The sequence below is a fragment of the Ceratotherium simum genome, chromosome 2, assembly GCF_057802395.1.
Source record: "Ceratotherium simum simum isolate JZ-2026a chromosome 2, ASM5780239v1, whole genome shotgun sequence".
Lineage (NCBI taxonomy): Eukaryota > Metazoa > Chordata > Mammalia > Perissodactyla > Rhinocerotidae > Ceratotherium > Ceratotherium simum.
Window position 1 is genome coordinate 19,753,134 of NC_141901.1, and position 23,161 is coordinate 19,776,294.

Here is a 23,161-nt window from a genome sequence, read left to right on the forward strand (position 1 = left end):
ATGGCAGCTGCAGTGTTTTGGGCTGCCCTAATTAGTACCTGGTCTGGAGACTTTGGAGAAGGTGCCCAATAGCTTGCTGACCAAATGCTTCTAGACAATGAGAGAAACGGCCTTTGGGACCACATCTCCCATTCCTGCAGTTTTTTTGGTTGTCTGCTTATTATGACCCTGACTTCCTACCAGCCAGAGAAGAGGATCCAAAATTCTGAGCCCCACATTACCTGGATTTCATCCCCAGTGAACATTTCCCACGAGCCATAGTGTCCCTTCTCCTGTCGGAAGAATTGCACAGCTTCTAAAAAGGCTTGGGCTTCAAATGTCGTCTGTTTCATGTAATCTAAAAGAAAGAGGCAAGGGCCTTTAGCAAAGAAAAATACTTTATTTTACATTTTTCCCATAGTCCTTCAAATGTAATGGTTCAGAGACCTAGTATTCCCTGAATACTACAAGGGATAGAATCACGAGACAGAAAAGTTAAGCGAGTACTGAATTCAAAGTTCGTTTGCAGGTGTGTATCACATTACTTGCTCACTATAATAGCCAATTAATTCTTTCAGTTACTGGGCATACTGTTTAGGACTAGAAGCGGATCTGTCCCCCTTTATCTCTCTCATAAATGCTTCCCTCAGGCACCTATGCACCTCGTGGCCTTACGCTACCGTAACACCTCTCTAAGGCAGACTACTCCTTAACAGTGCCTCTGTATCCAAGGTATCCCCTCCTAGTTTCCTGGACAAAACTCCAATTTCTGTGCGACCTGATAACAACTTTCTGTCAAGAGGACATCAATATAATATGCTGATTTATTCAAATGAAGTATGATAATTGCTAACACACACAATGAGATACTGTTCTTCTAAGCATGTTACATATTTCATTGAAACCTCACAAAAACCTCTGACCTGAGTATTATTATCATCTCCATTTTATAGATGAGGAGACTGAAAGCACAGAAAGATGAATTAATTGGCTAGGGTCTTACAGCTAGTACGTGTGTGAACTCAGGCAGTCTGACTCTAGAGCCTGTTTCTTAGCACTACCTCACATACTGGTTTTATGAGTTTGCCCTTCCAAACATATTGGATTTTAAAAGGTATTATGTCTGAGAGGTAACATCCTACCACAAAGGAGTGAATACAGGATTTTAAGTGTGGTTGAGGGAGCAGGAGCTGAATGGCCTTCCCAGAATCCCACAAATCACACCATGCATGCAGATGTCGTCATTTCTGCTATGAACTGAATGTCTGTGTCCCCCCCAATTCATATGTTGAGACCCTAATCTCCAGTGTGATGATGTTTGGAGATGGAGCCTTTGGGAGGTAATTAGGTCATGAAGGTAGAGCCCTCATGTTGGGATTAGTGCCCTTATAAGAAGAGACACAAGAGAGCGCTCTGTTTTGCTCTCTCTCTCACTCTCTCCCGCTCTCTCCCGCTCTCTCCCGCTCTCTCTCGCTCTCTCCCGCTCTCTCCCGCTCTCTCCCGCTCTCTCTCGCTCTCTCCCGCTCTCTCCCGCTCTCTCTCGCTCTCTCTCTCTCTCTCTCTCTCTCGCTCGCTCGCCAGACACCGAGTCCTCCAGTGCCTTGATCTTGGACATCCAAGACTATTGTATTTTTGTCATAGCAGCCCCAATTGACCAAAACAATTTTCAACACATAAAACTAGCTTTTGGAGATACAACGGTAACAGAATTACAGAAATCTTAGCAGGTAAATGAATTTTAGAAATAAGCTAATCTAACAATAAAGAAATCAACTCTTAGAAAGGGGAGATAAAGTGGGCAAAGTGAAGTCGTTGAGAGAGCCAAGTCTCTTGCCTCCTCCTTCTCCCACTACAGGACACAAAGTTCTCTTGCCAATAGCATATGATTTGCATTTATAGGGCAATATTGGATTGGTCAGTTGAAGGCAGCTGATTCACTGAGAGGACCATCAGAGCTTTAGACAGTGGGATTGCTCAGTCAAGGACTGAATGGTTGATATGGGGGACCAGGCAGAACTAAAAGAGATCAATCTGCTCTGAAAGGTAACAATCAATTAATAGGTTGTAGATGCCTCTTTTGAGATTGGCTTACTAGGTCATAAGCCTCATGAACTTGGAAAAGAGAAAATACAATTCAAGGCACAGCCTCTATAACAGTTCAAGCAGGGCCGGCCCCGTGGCTTAGCGGTTAAGTGTGCGCGCTCCGCTACTGGCAGCCCAGGTTCGGATCCCGGGTCCGCACAGACGCATAGCTTCTCTGGGCATGCTGAGGCCATGTCCCACATACAGCAACTAGAAGGATGTGCAGCTATGACATACAACTATCTACTGGGGCTTTGGGGAAAAGAAAGGAGGAGGATTGGCAATAGATGTTAGCTCAGAGCCGGTCTTCCTCAGCAAAAAGAGGGAGATTGGCACGGATGTTAGCTCAGGGCTGATCTTCCTCACAAAAAAAAAAGAGTTCAAGCAAAATTCTTCACAATGAGGATATCATGAAGCCCAGAAGCTCCACCTTCAAAAATGTGGAAGAGTAACTGACATTTCTAATAAGAACATAGAGATTTGGTCAAACTCTAAATCAGAAAAAGGGCATGTCCCAAGAATCAAGTTTTTAAATTAAAGTATTTTCTTCCTTGTTATTTCTTCTGGTGTGGCCATTGATTTAGCATTTAATCTTAGAGGTTTGGAAAACACAAATCCTGGTATAAAATTGACAACCAGGGGCCCATGATATGGGGCTCAGTACACTGGGAGGGAGTTTACCAACTGAGATGGAAACTGTAATTACTACACGGAGATTCAAGATTGACTCACGCGCTCTTATTTTTAACAGCTGTTTTCATTTCCAACTTAAGGAAACAAAGAGATGGAAGAAAATGTGGTACTTGGATGGAGTGAGTATTGCCAGACCCGCGAGCCTGGGAATGAAGTTTTAAATTCTTCACATCCTTACAAGCAGCATAAATTTACTTATTTCTTCCCCTGCTGACCTCAGTAACTGGAGGAGGTATTTGAAATCCTGCCCATACCTTCTATATAATATCAAAGCAAACAACGACACTCCCCATGATGGCTGCATTTTCAAAGATCTTTGAAAAAAATAACTAAAGAAACAGGATTTGGAGACAATGATGTGGGAGTCAGCAGTCAAAGAAGAAGCAGAAGAGCTGGAATGTACTAGTGGTGGAGGATGAAGCCCCTTAATATACGCAGAGAAGAAAAGTATTAGTAATCAAATGAACCACAAAGGAAATTATAGTAATTGAACATCAGCAAAAGCCTAAAAGAGTGAGGGCGTGGATCTGAATTCTAGACCCTTTACCATTAAGACAGACTTAAACTGGATTTTAACTACTCCTTTTCCAAAGGGAAGAAAAGGATCTAATCTACTGACTCATCATTAGATTTTCAGTTTATAAACTGACCAAATAAATTAATTTATATAAAACTTTAAGAACAGTATCTGCACTATAGTAAGTTGCTTTATAAATATTGGTTCTTAGGATTATAAGCAAAGCTCAACGGCAACTGCCATATCATTAAGGACATAAAGAACAAAGTTTGGCTTTGTAAAAGACAGAACTATATTGCAATGGTAATACAATCTTCGTTTCTCCTAGGTTGTTTGCAAAGGCATTGCTGAACTCAGCCACAATGTACAGGTGTTTGAGAGAAACCAGATTATCAATTATTTGATCAACTTCCTGCCACAAATCTCATGGGAACAAAGCCCAGGATCACAAGCACCCACTCTCCTGCCAACAAGCAATTGCGAGTTTAGTTCAATGGCTCCCAGAATCAACAATGGTTTTTTGGTCCTTAAGCCTTCTCCCTGCAAGCCGACTCAGAAAAACGGCAGGTATCAGCTCAAACTCTACTTTTCCAACATGCTGTAATTATGAGGATGCTCAAGGAGGCAGATGTGCTGGGGAGAACTTAGACATCATTAAATCCAGTTCCTGAGTTTTATAAATGAGGGAGCTGGAATAAGAAATGGTTAATTTCTTAGCTGAAGGTCACACAGCTGGTCAGAGTCAGAGCCAAGAATTGAAAAAGTGGCTCTGGCATGTCATAAGCGGCCTTGGCATTCATGCTTACTTAAATCATAGACTATGGGAGTTGGAAGTGATCTTAAAGGTCACCTAGCCCAAGCTTTCGTTCAGCGCTGGGAGCCTTCAGAATCCCAGACAGACACTGGTCTGGCTTTAGCTTTAATACTTCCAGTGACAGGAAGCTCACAATTTAATGAAATAGTCCTTTTTGTCACTGAACTGCTCTAATTATTTGCAAAAATTTTCCTTCCAGTGAGCCAAAATCTGTTTCCATGAACTCTTTCTCATGAATCCCATTTCTGCATTTCAGAGCAAAATAGACAAGTTTACTCCTCTTCCATATGGTAACTCTAAAAGATAGCTGAATATCCTTATTTTCCTTAAACAACATAGTTTTTAGATCTTGCAAATTTGGCCCTCCTTTTTTTTTCTTCCCTTAGTGACCAATTCCAATTTATCAATATCTTTCTTAAATTTGGCCTCTAGACTGAATACAACACTCTGAGTATTGTCTAGGGCAAATTATGTAAAGTAGAAGGATTACCTTCCTTTTTCCTCCTAGGTTAGGTTTCCTAACCTGCTTTTTAACACAACCACATCATACAGTTGACTCATACATTTCCTGTAGTCAAATAAAATCCCTACACCTTTTTCATATAAAACGTTTGTCAGTCTATAAGCCCTTCCTAACCAGTACTTCTGCTTTTGATTTTGAAGTACAGGTTTTAACATTACCCCTATTAAATTACAACTTACCATGATCAGCTCAGTGCCCCAGGGCCTGCCAAAATCATTTAAAAAGTGTTATTCTGTCCCCAAACTTCCTTTCACCTCAGTATCATTCAAAAATTTGGTGGGCCTGCCTTCTGTGTTTCTATCCAAGTCACTGATAAAAACATTCATCAGATTAGGGGCATGGAGAGAGCCCTGGGAAACTCTAAACATTTTAGGAGACATGTGGGAAACACATCTTGGCCGTTCATTCAACAATTTCATCCTCAGGACCAAGACGTGTCTATTCTCCTTAGTCTCTCCCTATTTCTCATCTTGTAGCTACACAGAAAACTCAGATTTGCGAGACATGATTAAGGATTTTGCAAGGGAAGGAAAGCTTCTCTAGGACCCTTGGGGACAGTTATTCAGGGGGCCAGACAGAGAGAAATCACTTTTGTTTTTTTCCACTTACAAGATTTACAGCACGTCTGAGTCAACTGCAACGCCAAGGCTCTAAGGCCTATGTAGTCATTCTGGGTTTTGACTCTGGCTGCTGTGTCGGGACTCCCTGACTCGGGTTTGGAAGCTGCCTTGTTATTTTATCAGTAAACTGCGCCAAGCCATGTTAGCTGATCCGCCTGGTGATTTGTAAAAGTTATGTAACAGCATTACTCACTCCACTGCTATGGGGTTCATCTCACTAATGTATACTTCTAAATTGTCTTCAGCTTCAGGTCATATGTTGTCTTTTCTAGGAAAGCTGTAGTAAGGCTGTTGGCCCTAGTTTCTTCTCTAGAACAAAGGAGAAGGAGTACAGGGGAAAGTAACCAACATTTACTGAATACTGTCATGGAGTAGGAACCATGTGAAATGTTCACACACACTGTCTCATATAATCCTTCAAAGAATCCCATGAGGTAGGAATTAGTAATCCTGTTTTAAAGCTGACAAAGAAACTGAGTTTCAAAAGGTTAAATAACTTGTTTAAGCTAGTATGTGGTCAAGCAAGGCCGACTTACTTCCAAAGTCCTGTTATAATACTCTATGGTTTCATTTTTTTAACTTCTTGAGATAATTATAGATTCACATGTTTTTGTAAGAAATAATACAGAGGTATCCAATACACTCCTCACTCAGTTTCTCCTAATGGGAATATCTTGCAAAAACAATATCACAACTAGGAAATTGACTCTGATGCAATCTAATCACTTTATTCAGATTTCATCAGTTTTACATGCATACACATGTGCGCACGTGTGTGTATTGAGGTTTAATTTAAAAATGACTTTAAATTTCCTTTCATTCTCAAAGTATAGAATCATATAATTCTAGAGTTTAAATATACCATAGGGATCATCTGGTCCAAACCACTCATCTAATGAGTGAGCAGACTGAGGGCCAGACAGAATGTGACATGATGTTATTAAAATCAAAAGAAAATGCCCTCACTGGAATTAAAAATGAATGGTGACCATTCTAATGAAATGGTAACAAAAGTTTTGATTTTTGTTAAAAAATTTAATCATGACCAACCTAAGCAAATATTTATTGCCATACTGTAAATGATAACTCTTATGAGAACTAGCCCCAGGATTACTTAGAAGTCCCTGAATTATATTTTGTAAAATACTAGACTAAGATACTCATCTACTGAGCTGTGTATCACCTACTATGATTATATCTGTGTTAGTGGACACAGTCCTACCAGGAAGAGAAGAGGAATAAGCTAAGAAAAAAGGTACACTTCATGGAGAAACAGAGACCCGAAGAAAACTTACAATGGTGTTGCTCTAGGTGAAAATACCAAGATACAAGAACTCACTCAGAGGATATAATAGACTTCTCAAATAAATGGAGGAAAGGTGTTTCTAGTGAAGATATTGTTTTGATAGAGATTTTTAACCATACAAAAAAATGCTGCATGCCTCATCCAGCTAAAAGCAGCACATCTCATGAATTCTTGACTTGTCAATAAATATTAAAAGACTGTTTGTCAACAGAGTAAAGGAAGTGGTGATGACTAGCATAAGTGAAGACAGACTACCCTCACTTCCTTTAGGTAGACATACTAGATTGGTAGATTGGAAGGCTGTTGGAGTCATCCTGTATCTAGATTTTAGCAAAGCAATTATTAAAGTCTTGCATGATTTTGATTGACACACTGAGGAAATTCAGATTGGTTGATAATGCAAAAAAACATAATCAAACAGTTAAACAACCTAAATGATGGGTGCTGGTTAAAGGGCTGTTACTGACATCCTAGAGGAAAATCTCTAGGGCACTTCCTTAAATATTTTCAATTACTCAGAAAAGGTAAGAAAGAGAGAGAGAGAGAACTCCAGGTTTTACTTAGCTGTGAGCCCAGTGCAAGCCAGTGGGGTGATACAGCTGTCCACACAGCAGGTGAGGCTGGGCCACAAGAATGTGAACTATACCAATGACAAGGACGGTCATAGATGGATTCCGAGATAAGCTCCTCTGAGCATATCATTCCATACTTCTAGCTCATGCTGAGCAGCAGAATATTTTACAAAAGCTTTAAAAACAAAGAAAAAAGGGTGGAGTACTTCTGAAGAAGACCGAGTGAATGAGGAATCTCACATAGAGAGGAAAAACCTAGGGGGAAGAAACTGTCATCTGCGTGAAGATCTACAATGTGAAAGAGGACTGGATTTGTTCCACGGAGATTCAGATACTGGAGTCAGGATTGCGTGGTTCAGAGTAGAGTGTGGCAGATTTTGACTCAATATAGGGAACAAATTTCTAACATTTAGATTTATCTTAGAGTGAAATAGGCTCCAATAGGATGTCAAAAGTCCCCCTCAAGAGGGAGAGTTCCATGAGGGCTGTTACCTTGTAGAAGGTGTACAGACTTGCTCAGATCCCTCTATTATACACTCTCGTGACATCATGTGCCTCCTCACTATAGCACTTTCAGTAATTATAATTTCATAGCTATTAGTGTAATCATTTGAAACATGCCTTTCCCCTAGACTACTAGCTCCAAGAGGACAGAGAATTGCTGTCTACATTCACATTGCATCCTTAATCCCTAGTCCAGTGCGTGGCACACAAGAAAGAGAGAGACAAAAGGAAGGAGGGAGGGAAGGGATGAAGAATGGGATTCAAACACTAAAGGGAGGGCTGGATTAAACTGCTTTATAAATTCCTTCTAAACCAAGATTTTTTGGTTACAAATAAAACCCAAGTGTTGCAAATGAATCAGATTCTCCTAATGAGTCCCTTCCCTACTGTTGTACAGAGCTACCGAAGGGAATTGGTATACTCTACCCCATGCTTCTCAGACTTTGGTGAGCACCAGAATTACCTGGAGGGCTTGCTAAAACAGATAACTCAGAATCCAGAGTTTCTGATTCAGTAGCTCTGGAGTGGGGCCCAAGAATTTGCATTTCTAATAAGCTGCCAGGTGACGCTGAGGCTGGGGGTCCAGAGGCACCCTCTGACAACCACTCCTCTACCCAACATTAGAGAAGTGGTTCTCAAACATCAGAGTCACCTGTGGTGCCCGTTAAAAATGCAATTCTTGACCTTACCCCAGAGATTCTGATTCAGCAGGTCTGGGATTGGGCCGAGGAATCTGCATTTAAAAAGCTGGTCAGGTGATTCTGCTGCAAGTGGTTTACAGACCAGATTTTCAAAAAAGTTACACAGAAGAAAGAGAGACAGTAGAAGACCGTGACTGTGGAATGCTTAGGGTCTTGCTGACCTTGTTCCCTCATTATCAGGTTAAGAAAGGGCCCCTCTGTCGACTGCTCACCCACTGAACACAAATGAACCCGTGTACTTCCTCAAAGTGATGTATAAAAATAGTACCAGAATGAAGCTTCATCAAAAGCTATGTGGTTAAGGAGATACTCTGGGCAGGTTCATAAGGACATCATCCCATAAGCTAGAACTTATGAGTGGAGGGGAATCCCTCTCGCTTCAGAAGCAGTCATCATTGTCCGGACATAAGTCCTCAGGTGTAACCCTGATTGAATCTCGTCTTCCCTTTTTTGGTACTCAGTGGATATGTGGACTCCACCTTCTGTGTGGCAGCCTTCTTTTCTTTAGCATAAATGAGCTCATTTCCTTTAACTCAAGCTTTTTTCAAAGCCTTAAAAAAGTAAAAATGACCCATGCTCCTGTCTCTTCCAAAAAGTAAGGATGGCGTCATCACACTCCTGATAAGGGAGGCTAGAATATTTGCTTCTTTCTGAATAGCATGAAGATACTCTGAAAGAGTTCATTGATCACCCTCTGTGCCTTAGGTAGCTGGGCAGAGTCAGGCCAAGAGAACAACGACACAATCAATTATTTCCTATCTGCCCAGGACAAACATATATGGCTTGACACGGGTGAGATTTGTATTCTAAGACAGTGAGTGCAGAACTGTCTCCCAATCTCCTAAGAACTATTTGTGGAGATGGTGCTGAAATGACCTCAGGAGAAAAAAAATAATTACACCCCAAAACTAAGCAAAACAAATGAAAACGAAACCATCTAATTTTCTCTTTCAAATGTGAGTTTTAAAAAGAGCTCACTATGTAATGTTTACAGGTAGTTGTGGCAGTGCCCAGGTTTGGGTAATCTTTCAGCTCATGCCACAAAAACTGGGTCGTGTGCCTCTTGCTGACGTTGTGACGAGTTGTGTGGTTTACTTCCTGCAGGCAAAAATTTACCACACAACCTGGACACCATGTAAAGTGAGCTTGAGTTTTCACATAAACAGGGAAGATGCTCCTCTAGCCATAGACTTGTCCTTCATTTTTGAAGACACTTTCTCTTATTCCTGGAAATGACTGTGTACACATGGGTCTTGGTATAATTTTCACTGCAGCACAGAAAAATATTAGGGAAATTCTTCCTGACTGATTCTATGGATGACCTTCATTTTGTGGGCTCAGAACACCTTGCCTAGTCTTACCCACATCCATAGGAGCACACTTTCGACAAGCAAGGCAGACAGTGGAATGAGTTGGCCATGTTTACGTTACAGAACAAATCACTGGTGTTAACTCTTATCACTTCATCATATCCTAGCCTGACACACCCACAGAGTGTAGCACTGTCTGATGATGGTCTCTGGGGATTTTCCACTCATCATCAGTACCAACGATGAATAATAGCATCCACCTTGCACTTGTCAGAAGATTTTACAGTCTACATCTCATTTCATTCTCACAGCAATCTCATGAGACAGGTAAGCCAGATGTAATCACTCCCAGGTTGAACATAGAAAAAAACTGAAAATCAAAGAAGTTTAAGTCATTGCCCAAGGTCATATGAATACATAATTCATTTTATCGGGTCATCAAATAAGAGTAAAAATCATAGGCAGAAAATAAATTTCTACTCCCATACAGACTCAACTTCAAAAAGGACCTAACCTTACTTAAAACATTTAACTACCGCAGAAGTTGTAACTACTTTTCTAGGATAAAATATCTCAGTTTCCTTATTTGTAACTTTTTCCCAGACCTAAAAAATTAAACTGACACATGCTCCATTCCTTTCCTAAGTAGGGATGGCAGCCACAGGTTCCTGGAAACCCATTACCCTGCCCTGATCAGGAAGGTGAGACTGGCCAATTTCATGGTAAATAATAGAGGTTTAAATCCTCTTATTTCTAGAATTATAGCAATTGAACCTACTCCTAAGAATTCAAAAATCCTCCTCCTTAGGTTTGAAGGGGGCAGTATACAACTCAGTCCTCAGGTTCTAAGGGACCAGATCATTTTTTAAAAACTGGGAACTTCAGCAGTCATGTACCAATAAAAATAGTGTCTACATTCCTGACCTATTACAAGAAGGGGCAGTGCTGCCAAAAGAGTTCTTTTTAATTTCTGGGTTAGCTGGGCCCACAATGTGTACCCATTTTGCATAATCACTTTAAGCCAAAAGACACTTGGAAAGTATCTTGTTGTTGGGATGGTCAAAGGCCTATGAATCTGCATCAGCATACATTGTCTCACTAAGGGATCCACTGAACGTAGAGTAAATATGCAATTTTATCGTGAAAACTCTAAGCATTTACAATTATTTTCAGTAAAGTCCAAGGAGCATCTTGTTTAATAACTTGGCTAATAACAAGTTTAAGCAAAACGTGATAGGAATACTGAATGGAATATTATGCAGTCACTAAAATAACAATTATGATGACTGAGATGCATCATGGAAAACCAGTTTGGAGATCATTCTAATCGCAAAAACCAGATGATAAAATTACACATATATCTTGATTAAGCAATGTAAAATATTCACCCATATGAGCAACGATTGAAAGAGAACGCATGAGAAATGAAAAGTAAGTTATGGGAGATTTTGTATTTGTGGCTCAAACTTTATGAAGTGTTATACTGTTATCCTTAGGGAGATCCATGCTGATCTAATGATTTTTTTTTTTACCACTCCTCTCATGACCATGAGCAATATTTGCCTTTCCAGAGGCAAAATGCTCCTGTGGGAGTTCGCCTCTTAGAAACTTAGAGAGCCCCCATGACCACCGGCAGCTGCCAAACCATGGCACGTTCGAGGGTCCCAACATTCAGGGTCTTACTGAGGTGTCTGTAAAGTAAATTAACTGCAGTGAGTGGCACAGCCTTTCTCTCCCTCAGGACGGGTGGAGTGCGAGCCTGGCTCCTCATTCAGTCCAACAAGCAGTGTCCAGTGTGATTTCAGCTGAAGAGGTCATTCTTTTTTCCCTCTCCTTAAAGGTATTGTTTACTGTGGTTTATTCAGAATAGGTCTCTGCTGCCTCCGAGTGTTTTCTTTTCATGAATGGAAGGAAAACCCTTACATCTTTTGGGCTTGTCACAAATGTCCTTTAAAGTATTACTACCATTCCCTGCTTGCCACGAAAACTGAGCAAGGTCATGGGACGACACAAGTGTAACATGCATCAGAAGTTGGAGGGTCATCTGTGACACAACCGGATGAACTCGTGTGCCTCTACACTATAATGTCCTTGAGGACAAGGAATGTCATATTCATCACTGTATCTTAAGGCCGTGGCACAGTGCCTGGCACTGAATGTTCTTTTTTGTGTGTGTGAGGAAGATCAGCCCTGAGCTAACATCTGTTGCCAATCCTCCTCTTTTTGCTGAGGAAGATTGGCCCTGGGCTAACATCTGTGCTCTCTACTTTATATGGGACACCGCCACAGCATGGCTTGACAAGCGGTGCGTCGGTGCATGCCCGGATCCGAACCCAAGAACCCCAGGCTGCCAAAGAGGAGCGTGCACACTTAACCACTATGCCACCAGGCCGGCCCCCAAATGTTCTTTTGAACAGACCAATGAACAAAGAAATAAATGACTCAATAATATGGAGGCAGCATGGAATAGTGGGGACAACTGTCTAGTGGGAATCAAAACTGGGTGCTATTTCTACTTCTGCCACTTCGGCTGCGGGACTTGAGGTGAGTTACTTTGCTTCTCTGGGCCTAATTTATCTCACTTGAAATGAGAGGCAGACTGTCAGGTCTCCTTTTTCAGCTATAAAATAGTGTAATTCTCTGAAACTGCAAATACAGTTAGTTTATCAACATTTGGATAGTGCTTTCCATGACAGTGTTCCAACTTGGGGACACAAAGTTCCAGCTGCAGGACCACCTTATCCTTTTCTTCCCACTAAACCTTCTCTCTCTTTCAATATGCATCTTTCTCTGGGCTGCAGAAAGTAATCGATGTGGCTACTAGACAATAGTAAATGACACATGTGGCTTTCAGTACATTTCTATTGGACAGCACTAATCTGAGTCCCTTTGCCCTTCCCTTTTCCCCTTCCGTTAACCTGATTAACAGTTCAGTTTGTGGTTATTTCCATTGGGCTCACCACATGGGCTATTTCATTAATTAAGCTAATAAAATAGTGAAAATATTCAAGTTTGCCGTTTCATGGTCTATGACAGGGTTATAGTAAAACTGATTTGTCTTATGTAAAATACTCAATCATTAACAGACAGTCATATGGACTTGGTCTCTAAAATACATCCTTTTTTTTTTTCTTGAAAAAGTAGAATCTGCCTGATATCTCTTAATTTAACATTTAACAAAAGCACCGTGATTTACAAAATCTTCCAGTTCTCCAGAAAAGCCACCATATTAGTTTGGGTGTTTGAGTCTAAACTTAAAAGATTAAAAGATTCTGTCTCAGCCAGAAATTTCTCTTTTACGAAATGCTACAGAACACAACACATTACACCCTTTGTCCAAATCAGGACTCTCAATTGGGATGTAGGTCAGTTCTTGTTATCTTTGTTAACTAAAGAAAGCGATGACAATGATACTTCTTAAAACTTTATGTTTGCTTCTGTACTGAAGTTATGGAAACTTTGTGAGTATTTACATTTGAATTCTGATGAATCTGATTCACCCTATTTTAAAACAAGAGCAAAGTTGCCTTGTGGAGAACTAACTTGTCCTCAGCTATTCCTCCTTATTTCCTTTCAGTGAGAGTGGACGGCATCTCAGAACAACGCTGGTCGAAACTGCCCACTTCTCTTCCCTTTTTTGTTCCTTATCCTTCTCACTGAACATTCTCCTGCGCCCACGCATGCACTCACATGTGCACACACATACACACAAACAAATCTCCCTGGGCTGCAGAAAGAAATCAATACTGGTTTTAAAGGCCCCCTCCAGGATAAGTAAGGGCCAAAGTGGGAGGGCAAAGAGACTCTGCCAAATCATGGTACATTCTAGGGTCCCAACATTCAGGGTCCATACTAAGGTGTTCATAAAGTAAATTAATTGAAGTGAATGAACAGCCTTTCTCTCCCTCAGGATGGGTGGAGCTCAAGCCTGGCTCCTCATTCAGTCCACAAAGCAGTTTCCGTTGTGATTTCAACTGAAGAGGTCATTCTTTTTTCCCTCCCCTTAAAGATTTTGTTTAGTGGCCCACTGGCCCAATGATAAAAAAAAAAAATTGAGATATTTTACACTCTTTTTTTTTAGTACTAAGTTTTTGAAACCTGGTGTGTATTTTACACTGACAGCACATTTCATTTTGGACTAGCCACAATTCACATGATCAGTAGCCAATATGTGGCTGGTGGCCACCATATTAGACAGCACAGCTCTTAATGCTCATGGTTTGAGTTACACTGTTTATCTGAGTGGGGAGAGAGGAGGGAGGCAATAAAAGAGAGCACACCACTGCATACCTGAACCATATTCACGCAGCATCATTACAAAGGGGATCTGCTCAGGTGTACTACTACTCTAAATCATGATAAATAAACGAAAAGCAATAGGATATATTGGAGTATATGAGGAAGCCATTTGGTTTAAAACTAATTCGGCCTGACCTTGTTTTTCCAAAAGGGCCTGACGTGGCCTGTTGAGCGTGCATTGTACTTCTGCTTTAAACATTTACTACGTCCCAAAGACAAGAATGATGCCCTTAAAGATAAGGATCCCCCCATATAAGCATTTCTTCAAGGATAAGCATCCCTTCCTGGGAACTAACAATTAATTACCAACCTGCTGTGCTCACTTTGTGACCACTGATCTGCTGTGCCAGCTAAGCATCTTGTGACAATTATAAAAGGGACATTCCTATCATATGTGATGTATGCTCTTTGTTCCAAGCCAGTACATAACCACTCTGTACACCCCACTTCTTTGGTGCCTTTCCTTCCTTGGGGAAGGAAGGCCCCGGGTGGTCTTCAGATCTGGCTCATAATAAACTCACCTCAATTTTGATTTATAGATTGATTATGGATTATTTGCATCGACAATCAATAAAGAAGGAAGAAACCTGACTTTATCTCTAATTCATCATTACACACATAGCACAGTTCATCTAATAGAACAATCCCAGTATCAGAGTAATGCACAAAAATAAGAAATAATATGACTTGTAACAAGTCCCTGTATAGATTAAGTTTAGAGTTTAAGACCCTTGACAATAATAGCTCACTCATAAACCCTGCCTTATGGGCAGTGAGGAATCCTGTGGCTTCAACTCTGAGGGCTCTCTCACAACAATGCCATATCATAATAGTCCTGCTCAGTTCAGTAGAAAACTGCTAACCACCAACAGACATATTAGATGAGATCATTTCCAAACAGGATACAGCCTTACAACAATCTGCTATATTTATAGCAACAAATTGTTCACCCCCCTCTTACTCTCTGCCAAGAAGAAAAACAGCTAAAAAGCTTGATGGATTTAGGTGTTCCTATTGTAGACAATCTCAATAGTTACTGTAGACTTGAATTACGTGATTATGTTCCATTAAACTATTTGGAAGAATTGGCCCAATGATCTAATTCTCTGATGATAAAACAGAGAAAGAGGAAATAAAAACAAAACCTCAATCCCTGTGTTGGAAGTGTCAAAGCTTTTGAATGTATGAAAGAGAGAGAGAGACAGAGAGACAGAGAGGGAGACAGAGAGAGACAGAGGGAGAGAGAGAGAGAGGGAGAGAGGGAGAGAAGGAGGGAGGGAGGGTAGGAGGGAGAATGTGTATGTTTATACATTTCCTATGAGGATGTGTTAGTTATAAGTAAAGGCCTTTTGGGTGTTCACAGTTCCTAATGGTATTTTTACCATTAAGGAAGACATGATAGAATCAGAACTAGAAGGGGCTTTTAATGTCTAGTTCATTTCTCTACTAATAGGGCCGCTTTCATTTATTAAATAACTGTAACAGCATATAAATTATTCCAGACCTATGATCATAGTAAAAGCTAATATTTATTAAGTAGTGCATTCCATGTGGGTTTACAAATTAAAATTAATCAAAGTCATTCAGAAGACATTCCCTCAATCTCTCCATATATCACATTTTAGAACATTATCAGGCAGTTCTCCCTCATGGGTAACCTACATTTCTCATGTTACAATTGAGGACATTTCTGCAAGTAGCATCTTCAATGGAGGTAGAAATACCATTGGAAAGTCATTATTGTGTCTTCCCAGACCTTTTCTTTCAAGCTGAGTAATATGGGTATTTCTAATATTCCTCACAGTTTTTATTTTTCAATCTTATACTTACATTTTTGGATCTCCTCTGATAGCACTCTACAACTCCACATTTCTTAAGTTTTAGGCTGGGCACAGTTCTCCTTGTTTAATTCTGTGCATATTTAATATAACCTTACTTCATCCTGCAGCCTGTCCTCATCCCTCCACTCCAGCACTCTTGAACCCCCTTCATCTACTCTATTTTTCCATAACACTTATTACCTTCTATCATATTACATAATTTGCTTATGTTTATGATTTATTTTCTGTCTCCACCACCTGTCCCTAACTAGAAAATAAGTGTCATGAGGACAGGGATCTTTGTTTTGCTCACTGCTGTATCCTGAGTGTCTAGAACATGCTTGGCATGTTGTAGATGCTCAATAATATTTGTTGAATAAATGAATGTAGAGCTGATCAGTGTGAATCCACATGGTTTCAATTAAATTAATATATAAGTATTCATCTAGACCCATGTTTCTATTTGATTAAAAAGTATAGTGGGCAAGACAAAATCAAATGTCTAAATTAAAGATAAACATTTATTTTATTATGATAGAAGAAAACTGGCTTATTCTGGCAGTATTCATTCTTCAAAAAGTTTCTTATTCTTTAGTATCAAGAATTGGGAGTACTTATTATTTCCGATTTATTCCCATATTTTTCTATTTATAAACACTGAGTCCACAAGTCTACAATGTTCAGACTTATGCTCATTCATTTCTCAATTTAAATATAGGTATGAAATATTAAATCTATTTTAGGGTCCTGACTGACATCTTTACCTATTTTATAAATCAGATCTCACAATTTTAGATTAAAAAGTATTGTGCCTACATGCTATCTGGAGAAAACAGACCCAACTTTCATTTTTTTAAGTGGCAATTCTATGGATGTGGGTTTATTTGTGATCCTCATTTTATCCCCAATGCTTATTATGGTGCTTGAAATCAAGTAAGGGCTCTAAAAATACTTATTTATTTATTAATGAAAAATAATTCTGGCAAACTTGGAAAAATCTGACCAAGGACATTAAGGGGAAAAAGCAATAAATATAGTATATTCAAAAAAAATTTAAAGCTAGGAAAAAAGTGATGATTGATGTAGAACTGAGAAAATCATATTTCAACCTGAATTATTGCTTCCATGGCCTAATCCCTATTGTATATTTAGTCACTCACCAAACACTGGTTGAACATATTCTACATATGAGTCACTGTGAGGAATTCTCTGAGTACAAGGGAACAAGATGTGGTTCATGGGCGTGAAGTTTAGTGTGGGAAGCAATGAGAAATCCACCACCTGTTCACCATTGTATCCTCAGCACCCCAAACAACCACAAGGCAGATGCTCAATTTGGTACAAGTTTGGTAAAAAGAATGCATAATTATCCATAATACAATAAAGAGTGAAATAAGTGCTATTAGAGAAAGCAAAGAGCCATGCGAGTTCAGAAGAGGAAGGGGTCTCCCCGGTTTGGGATGGGGACGTTTTCCTGGAACAGGGTTAAGTCGACAAGGGTAGGCTGGACTGTGGCAGGTGGCAGGTGTTCAAGGCAAAGGGAAGAGCGTGACCCAAAGCACAGAGGCAACCCACACAGAGCACACACGGTCTGTCGTCATCAAACAGCACTTCCTGTTCTTAAACACCCAAGCTATGAAATCTTCAAACCGACCTGTAGAAAAAGTTTTTAATTTATATTAGGTGCAAATATAAAATTATGTGGTTATGAAGGCTTCTGACAGAGTGCAAGGCAGTGGGCTCTGGAGTCCAAGAAGCCTAGGGGCTTCCTAACTGTGACCAAGATGCTGTTGTGTTATGTGAGACACCATGAGCAAAGGACAGAGGACAGAGCTTGGCACTTGGTGGGTTCTTGATGGTGCTAATGACTTTCCTTTCTCTCCTTCACTCAGTGTCCTAACTGCAGCCTTGGGCTTAGTACTGGCAGGGAAAGCATAATAACATTTAATCTACCCCATCAGTGTGAGTCTGGTCTTTAAAGTGAATTTTTAAAATCCTCCATTGAATAGGACATGACATTAATAATATTTTCCAAAGTAATTTATAAATTAATGTGATTACAATTAGAAACCAGCAGGCATTAGAGGATAATTAGCTACAATGAATGTAAATTCACAAAGAGTATTTCCACTCCTGAGTATTGACCCAAATTAAATATAAACATATGTTCTCAAAGATAGTTTCATAATAATGTTCATAGCCACTTTACTCATAATAGCTGGAAACAACCCAAATGTCCATCTAAAGGAGAATGGATAAATAAATTATGGATATTCATACAATGAAATATTACTCAGCAATAAATGGGAATGAAACATTGCTACGACCAGATGAATCTCCAAAACAGTATTCTAAAGAAAAGACACTGAGACACAAGAGTGTATACTGTATGATACTATACATATGAAGTTTTAGAACAGGCAAAAACACCAAAATGACGGAAAAAACACCAAAACAGTATTTCTTCAAGGTTCGGGGGATGGGGACTTACTGGAAAGAAGCATGAGGGAACTTTCTGGGGTGATGGAAATATTGTTTATCTTGATGGGGGTGGGTATACATATTTGTCAGAACTCACTGAACTGTACACTTAAGATCTGTGCATTTCACTGTATGAAATTAAATTCAATTTTCTAAAAAAGAAATAAAGCAGAATGGAAAAAACAAACAAAAAAACAAAACAAAAAAGAATAAATGCCTAAAAATAGTCAAGAAAAGTATAATATAAGTGAATTGTAGAAAGGGGAAACTTCTCTTATCAGAACATATAACAAAAATTTACTTGTAATAAAATCAAAATGGCATTAACATGAGAATAAATAGATCAATAGGAAAGAAAAGAGGATACCCAGATAATGTCAATATTATATATAATATCATATTATAAATTATATATATATAATTTTTTTATGTCAAGTTGATGATTCTTTTATTTTTACTATATTTTTAAAATTTTTTTAAATTCTTGTTTATTGCAGTAACATTGGTTTATAACATTGTATAAATTTCAGGTGTACATCATCATACTTCTATTTCTGCATGGATTACATCATGTTCTCATGTTCACCATCCAAATACTAATTACAATCCAACACCACACACATGTGCCTAATTATCCCTTTTGCCCTCCTTCCTCCCCCCTTCCCCTCTGGTAACCACCAATCCAATCTCTGTCTCTATGTGTTTGTTTGTTGTTGTTATTATCTACTACTTAATGAGTGAGATCATATGGTATTTGACCTTCTCCCTCTGACTTATTTCACTTTGCATAATACCCTCAATGTCCATCCATATTGTCACAAATGGCTGGATTTCATCGTTTCTTATGGCTGAGTAGTATTCCATTGTGTACATATACCACATCTTCTTTATCCATTTGTCCCTTGATGGGCACTTAGGTTGCTTCCAAGTCTTGGCTATTGTGAATAACGCTGCAATGAACATAGTGGTCCATGTATCTTTACACATTGGTGTTTTCAAGTTCTTTGGTATATATATAATTTTATATGGCAAAGACAGTAGCTTAATTCAACAGAGAAGGTTAGAATTAATAAATGGTGCTGGCACAATTGGTTATCCATTTAAAGATAAAATTCTAGACCACTGACATACATATATACACATGACTTCCAAGCAGAATAGAGACTTAAATGTTAAAAATAAAGCGATATAAAAACTTGAAGAAAAATCAAGGAAATTACATATATGATCTAGGGTCAGGGGAAATCTTCGTAACAAAGGCAGGATATCCAAAAGCCACTAAAAGAAAAGATGACCATATTTGACTGTATAAAAATGAGACACCTTTGCATGGTACAATATATTATAATTAAAGGTTAATGATGATATAAGTAGTCAATGATAACAGACAAATGGAGAATTTGAGAAAAATGTTTTTAATAAAGATATAGAAAAGAGTTAATGTCTAAATTTTCACAGAGTTCTTACAGGGACAAAAGAATGAATGAATGAATGAAAATGGAACTGAGCAAAGAGCATTGATGGACAATTCACATAAAAGTAAACCCAGATGGCCCATAAATATCGGAGAAGATGGTTGACTCACTGGTGGTCAGCGAAAGGGCCTCAGAGTAACAAGGAGATTCGCTCCTCCCCTATCAGCTTGTCAGGGCAGAAAAGAACAAAAAGGCCTACTGGTGACAGAGAGGCAGGAAAAAGAGTGCTCTCCTACACTGTAGAAATGTGGACTTTTACATGCCATCTGAAAATTAATCTGGCCACATCTACTAAATTAAAAATACATTTACCTTTAAACCTAGCAGTCCCACTTCCTGGACACTGCCTCACAGAAACAAGAACATGAGGATATATGTATGCACAAGGATATTTATTTCATCACAGATTATAGTGCATGGCAAAGATGGAAACAAAGTGAAGGCCATCGATAAGAGAATGGTTGAATGATGTAGGATACAAACCACGGGATATTACAGAGCCACTAATAAATGAATTATAGCTATGTCAATTCGCTCGGACAGATTTCCCGTGAGGCCCCACTAAGGGAGAAAAACAAAATGCAGAAAAGTACGTATCCCATAGTCCTTTGTTTTTAAAACAGTGACCAAAAAACATCCCTATAATATATGTATGTATGTATTCGGAGAAAAATATGGAAAGATACATATAGGCTTTTTAATACTGTTTATGGAGAAAGGAATAGAATGCAGGAGAGAGCAAGCGAAAAAAAAAAAAAAACCCTAGCATTTAATGATATGATCCAATTTATACATTTACATAAAATTATGTGTGTGTTGTGTATATATATATATATCTGTTGATGGATGGATAGACAGATGAGAGAATTTTAAAATTAAATTAGAAAGGGGGAAACAACATTTGTCTCAAAAAATCATTTGGCTCATTAAAACCCTCTGCTGCCTGCACATCTGTCCTTAGCCCACCCACATTTATCCATGCCACGCCTCCTCCATGTGATCCTGGTAAGGTGCTCAGCTGCCCTGTGTCCTTATCTATCAGATGATGGCAGTGGAGCACATGATCACTAAGGTTCTTTCCAGCTCCGGCACCATCATTTGATGCCCCTGATTCTCATGTCACTGGGCTCAGAGAACACAAGTCTACGTTTATATTTCCCCAGTAACCATGTAGCCTATGGAAACAAACCAAAAAGAGTCAGAAAGCAGAAGCAAAGTACATCCCACTACCTGATTTCTGTTTTACCAGTTCTGATTTTTTTCTTGACTAAGCAATCAGGTCAATGATTGTTTTCATGGTGCTGTGAAGCCATCACCATGGTGTGTAACACGCTCACTTGCCATGCACTGCTGGTGTGCTCTGCAATGCTCACTAAATTTCTGTGGGGTGACTGCTGCCCACCAAATAGGCATTTCAAGGGAAGGGCTGGGTGCCAGTTGCATGGACAGCATGGTGAGAATGCCATTGCTCGGCAGGCAACTGAGGTCTGAAACAGGAAAGGGGACAGCTGAGTGGGTGTGTGCAAGTCGTCAGTGCCACCCCTTCGCCTCACAGCTTTTTAGATGATAATCAATCAGCACCCATGTGCGCCTGCACGTCACAGCCATAGGATACTGGAACCAAAGCCAGAACTTCAGGGCAGAAGGAGCTAGGGTGAGGTGGGGTAAGGTAGAGGGGAGGTGTGGTCAGTACAAGGACTGTAGATAACAAAGAGAGACAGAAAATAAGAAAAGGTTAGAAGAATAGGCCCTCTCATGAATAGCTGAAAATAAACCCAGAACTGTGGGGTTGAATTAAAGCTATAGGGTTAATTAACATAGGCTGAGGGAACAATGAGGAGGAAGATATGCCTTGATGGGCATTTAGAGAAATACAAAGCTGCAGGCAGTTGGGAGTAAGCATGGAGCTAAGAAGTAAACACCCCCTAAGAATAGCACTGAGAGAGGGAGATAGGGGAGACATAGTAAGCAAATCCCTCAAATTTCCCGGGTTAAAAAAAATATTAAAGTTTTAAACATGCTAAAAATTTCAAAATATTGCAAAATCAGCTTCAAAAGATTATAAAATAGTGACTTAAAAGTCACCACTGTTATTGATCTTCAGACATCGTGGGAAAAATGTGTTTTACTAGGATAGAAAATAAAACAAAGAAAAACTATGAACACTGTTTATGGAATGACATTACAAAAATTGACGTGTTGGGGCCAGCCCCATGGCTTAGTGCATGGTTGGGTGCATGCACTCCGCTGCTGGGGGCCCGGGTTCGGATCCCGGGCGCGCACCGACGCACTGCTTCTCTGGCCATGCTGGGGCCGTGTCCCACATGCAGCAACTAGAAGGATATGCAGCTATGACATACATCTATCTGCTGGGGCTTTGGGGGAAAAATTAATTAATTAATTAATTTTAAAAAAATTGGGGCCGGCCCCATGGCTTAGCGGTTAAGTGCGCGCACTCCACTACTGGCGGCCCAGGTTCGGATCCTGGGCGCGCACTGATGCACCACTTCTCCGGCCATGCTGAGGCCGCGTCCCACATACAGCAACCAGAAGGATGTGCAACTATGACATACAGCTATCTACTGGGGCTTTGGGGGAAAAATAAACAAATAAAATTATTAAAAAAAAAAATTGACGTGTTATTTCATGAAAATATTTTTGTATCTTAAAAATAACAATAATACATGACATGTTTTAAGCATTTGCTGTTATGTCAGTCATTCACTAAGTACTTTCCTTGCATTATCTCATGTGATTTTCACAATAACTGTATGGAGTATGCACTTTGAGTACTTCTGTCTTACTGGTGAGGAAATTGAACAGAAATGAGGGTAAATAGCACAGGTCCGAGGTGGTGGAGCCAGAATTTGAATCCAAAATAACCTGATTCCAAATTTAAAGCTTATGACCACCAAGCCATAACACTCTCCACAAACAGGACATCCATTTCAAATATGCAATGTTAAGTTTCAGAGAAAGCTTCTTGTCTGTTTAAGGCCTACTTCATGAAGAAACAGACGCTACCATATCCAAATAATTTGTGCCCAGTCATGCAAAGTCTATGGGCCCAGGCTGCTGGAATATGCATGGGTCAGACTAAAAACCATAGCTCTTATTTTCACGTATTTTCTAGACCAGGAGTCAGCAAGCTTTTTCTGTAAAAGGCAAAATAGTAAATATTTTAGGTTTTATAGGACATAGGGTCTCTGCTACAACTACTCACCTCTGCCATGATATAACAAAAGCAGCCATAGAATACCCAAGCTTCACACAAAACAGGTGGCGGCCAGCTTTGTCCCATAGACTGTTGTTTGCCAAATACTATTCTAGACCATACATTCTTCAGTGCTAATTTGCCATGCTTCTCCTTCATAGAATTCTTCCTTTGAACCAATCTAAACCAAGTCCTTCTGTTATAATTTTTTGGTGCATCTTTTACCCACACATCTCAAATTGTAATGATTT

The 23,161-nt window shown here is 39.6% G+C and overlaps 1 protein-coding gene across 1 annotated transcript in view; it reads right to left on the minus strand.

Annotated features, from left to right (window-relative positions):
• NIBAN1 (niban apoptosis regulator 1) overlaps positions 1-23,161 on the minus strand; it is a 152,880-nt gene that overhangs the window by 27,542 nt on the left and 102,177 nt on the right. Inside the window, exon 6 of the mRNA XM_004424929.3 lies at positions 222-337. Within this exon, the coding sequence (XP_004424986.2) occupies positions 222-337 (116 nt within the window). The remainder of the gene's footprint in view (positions 1-221; positions 338-23,161) is intronic.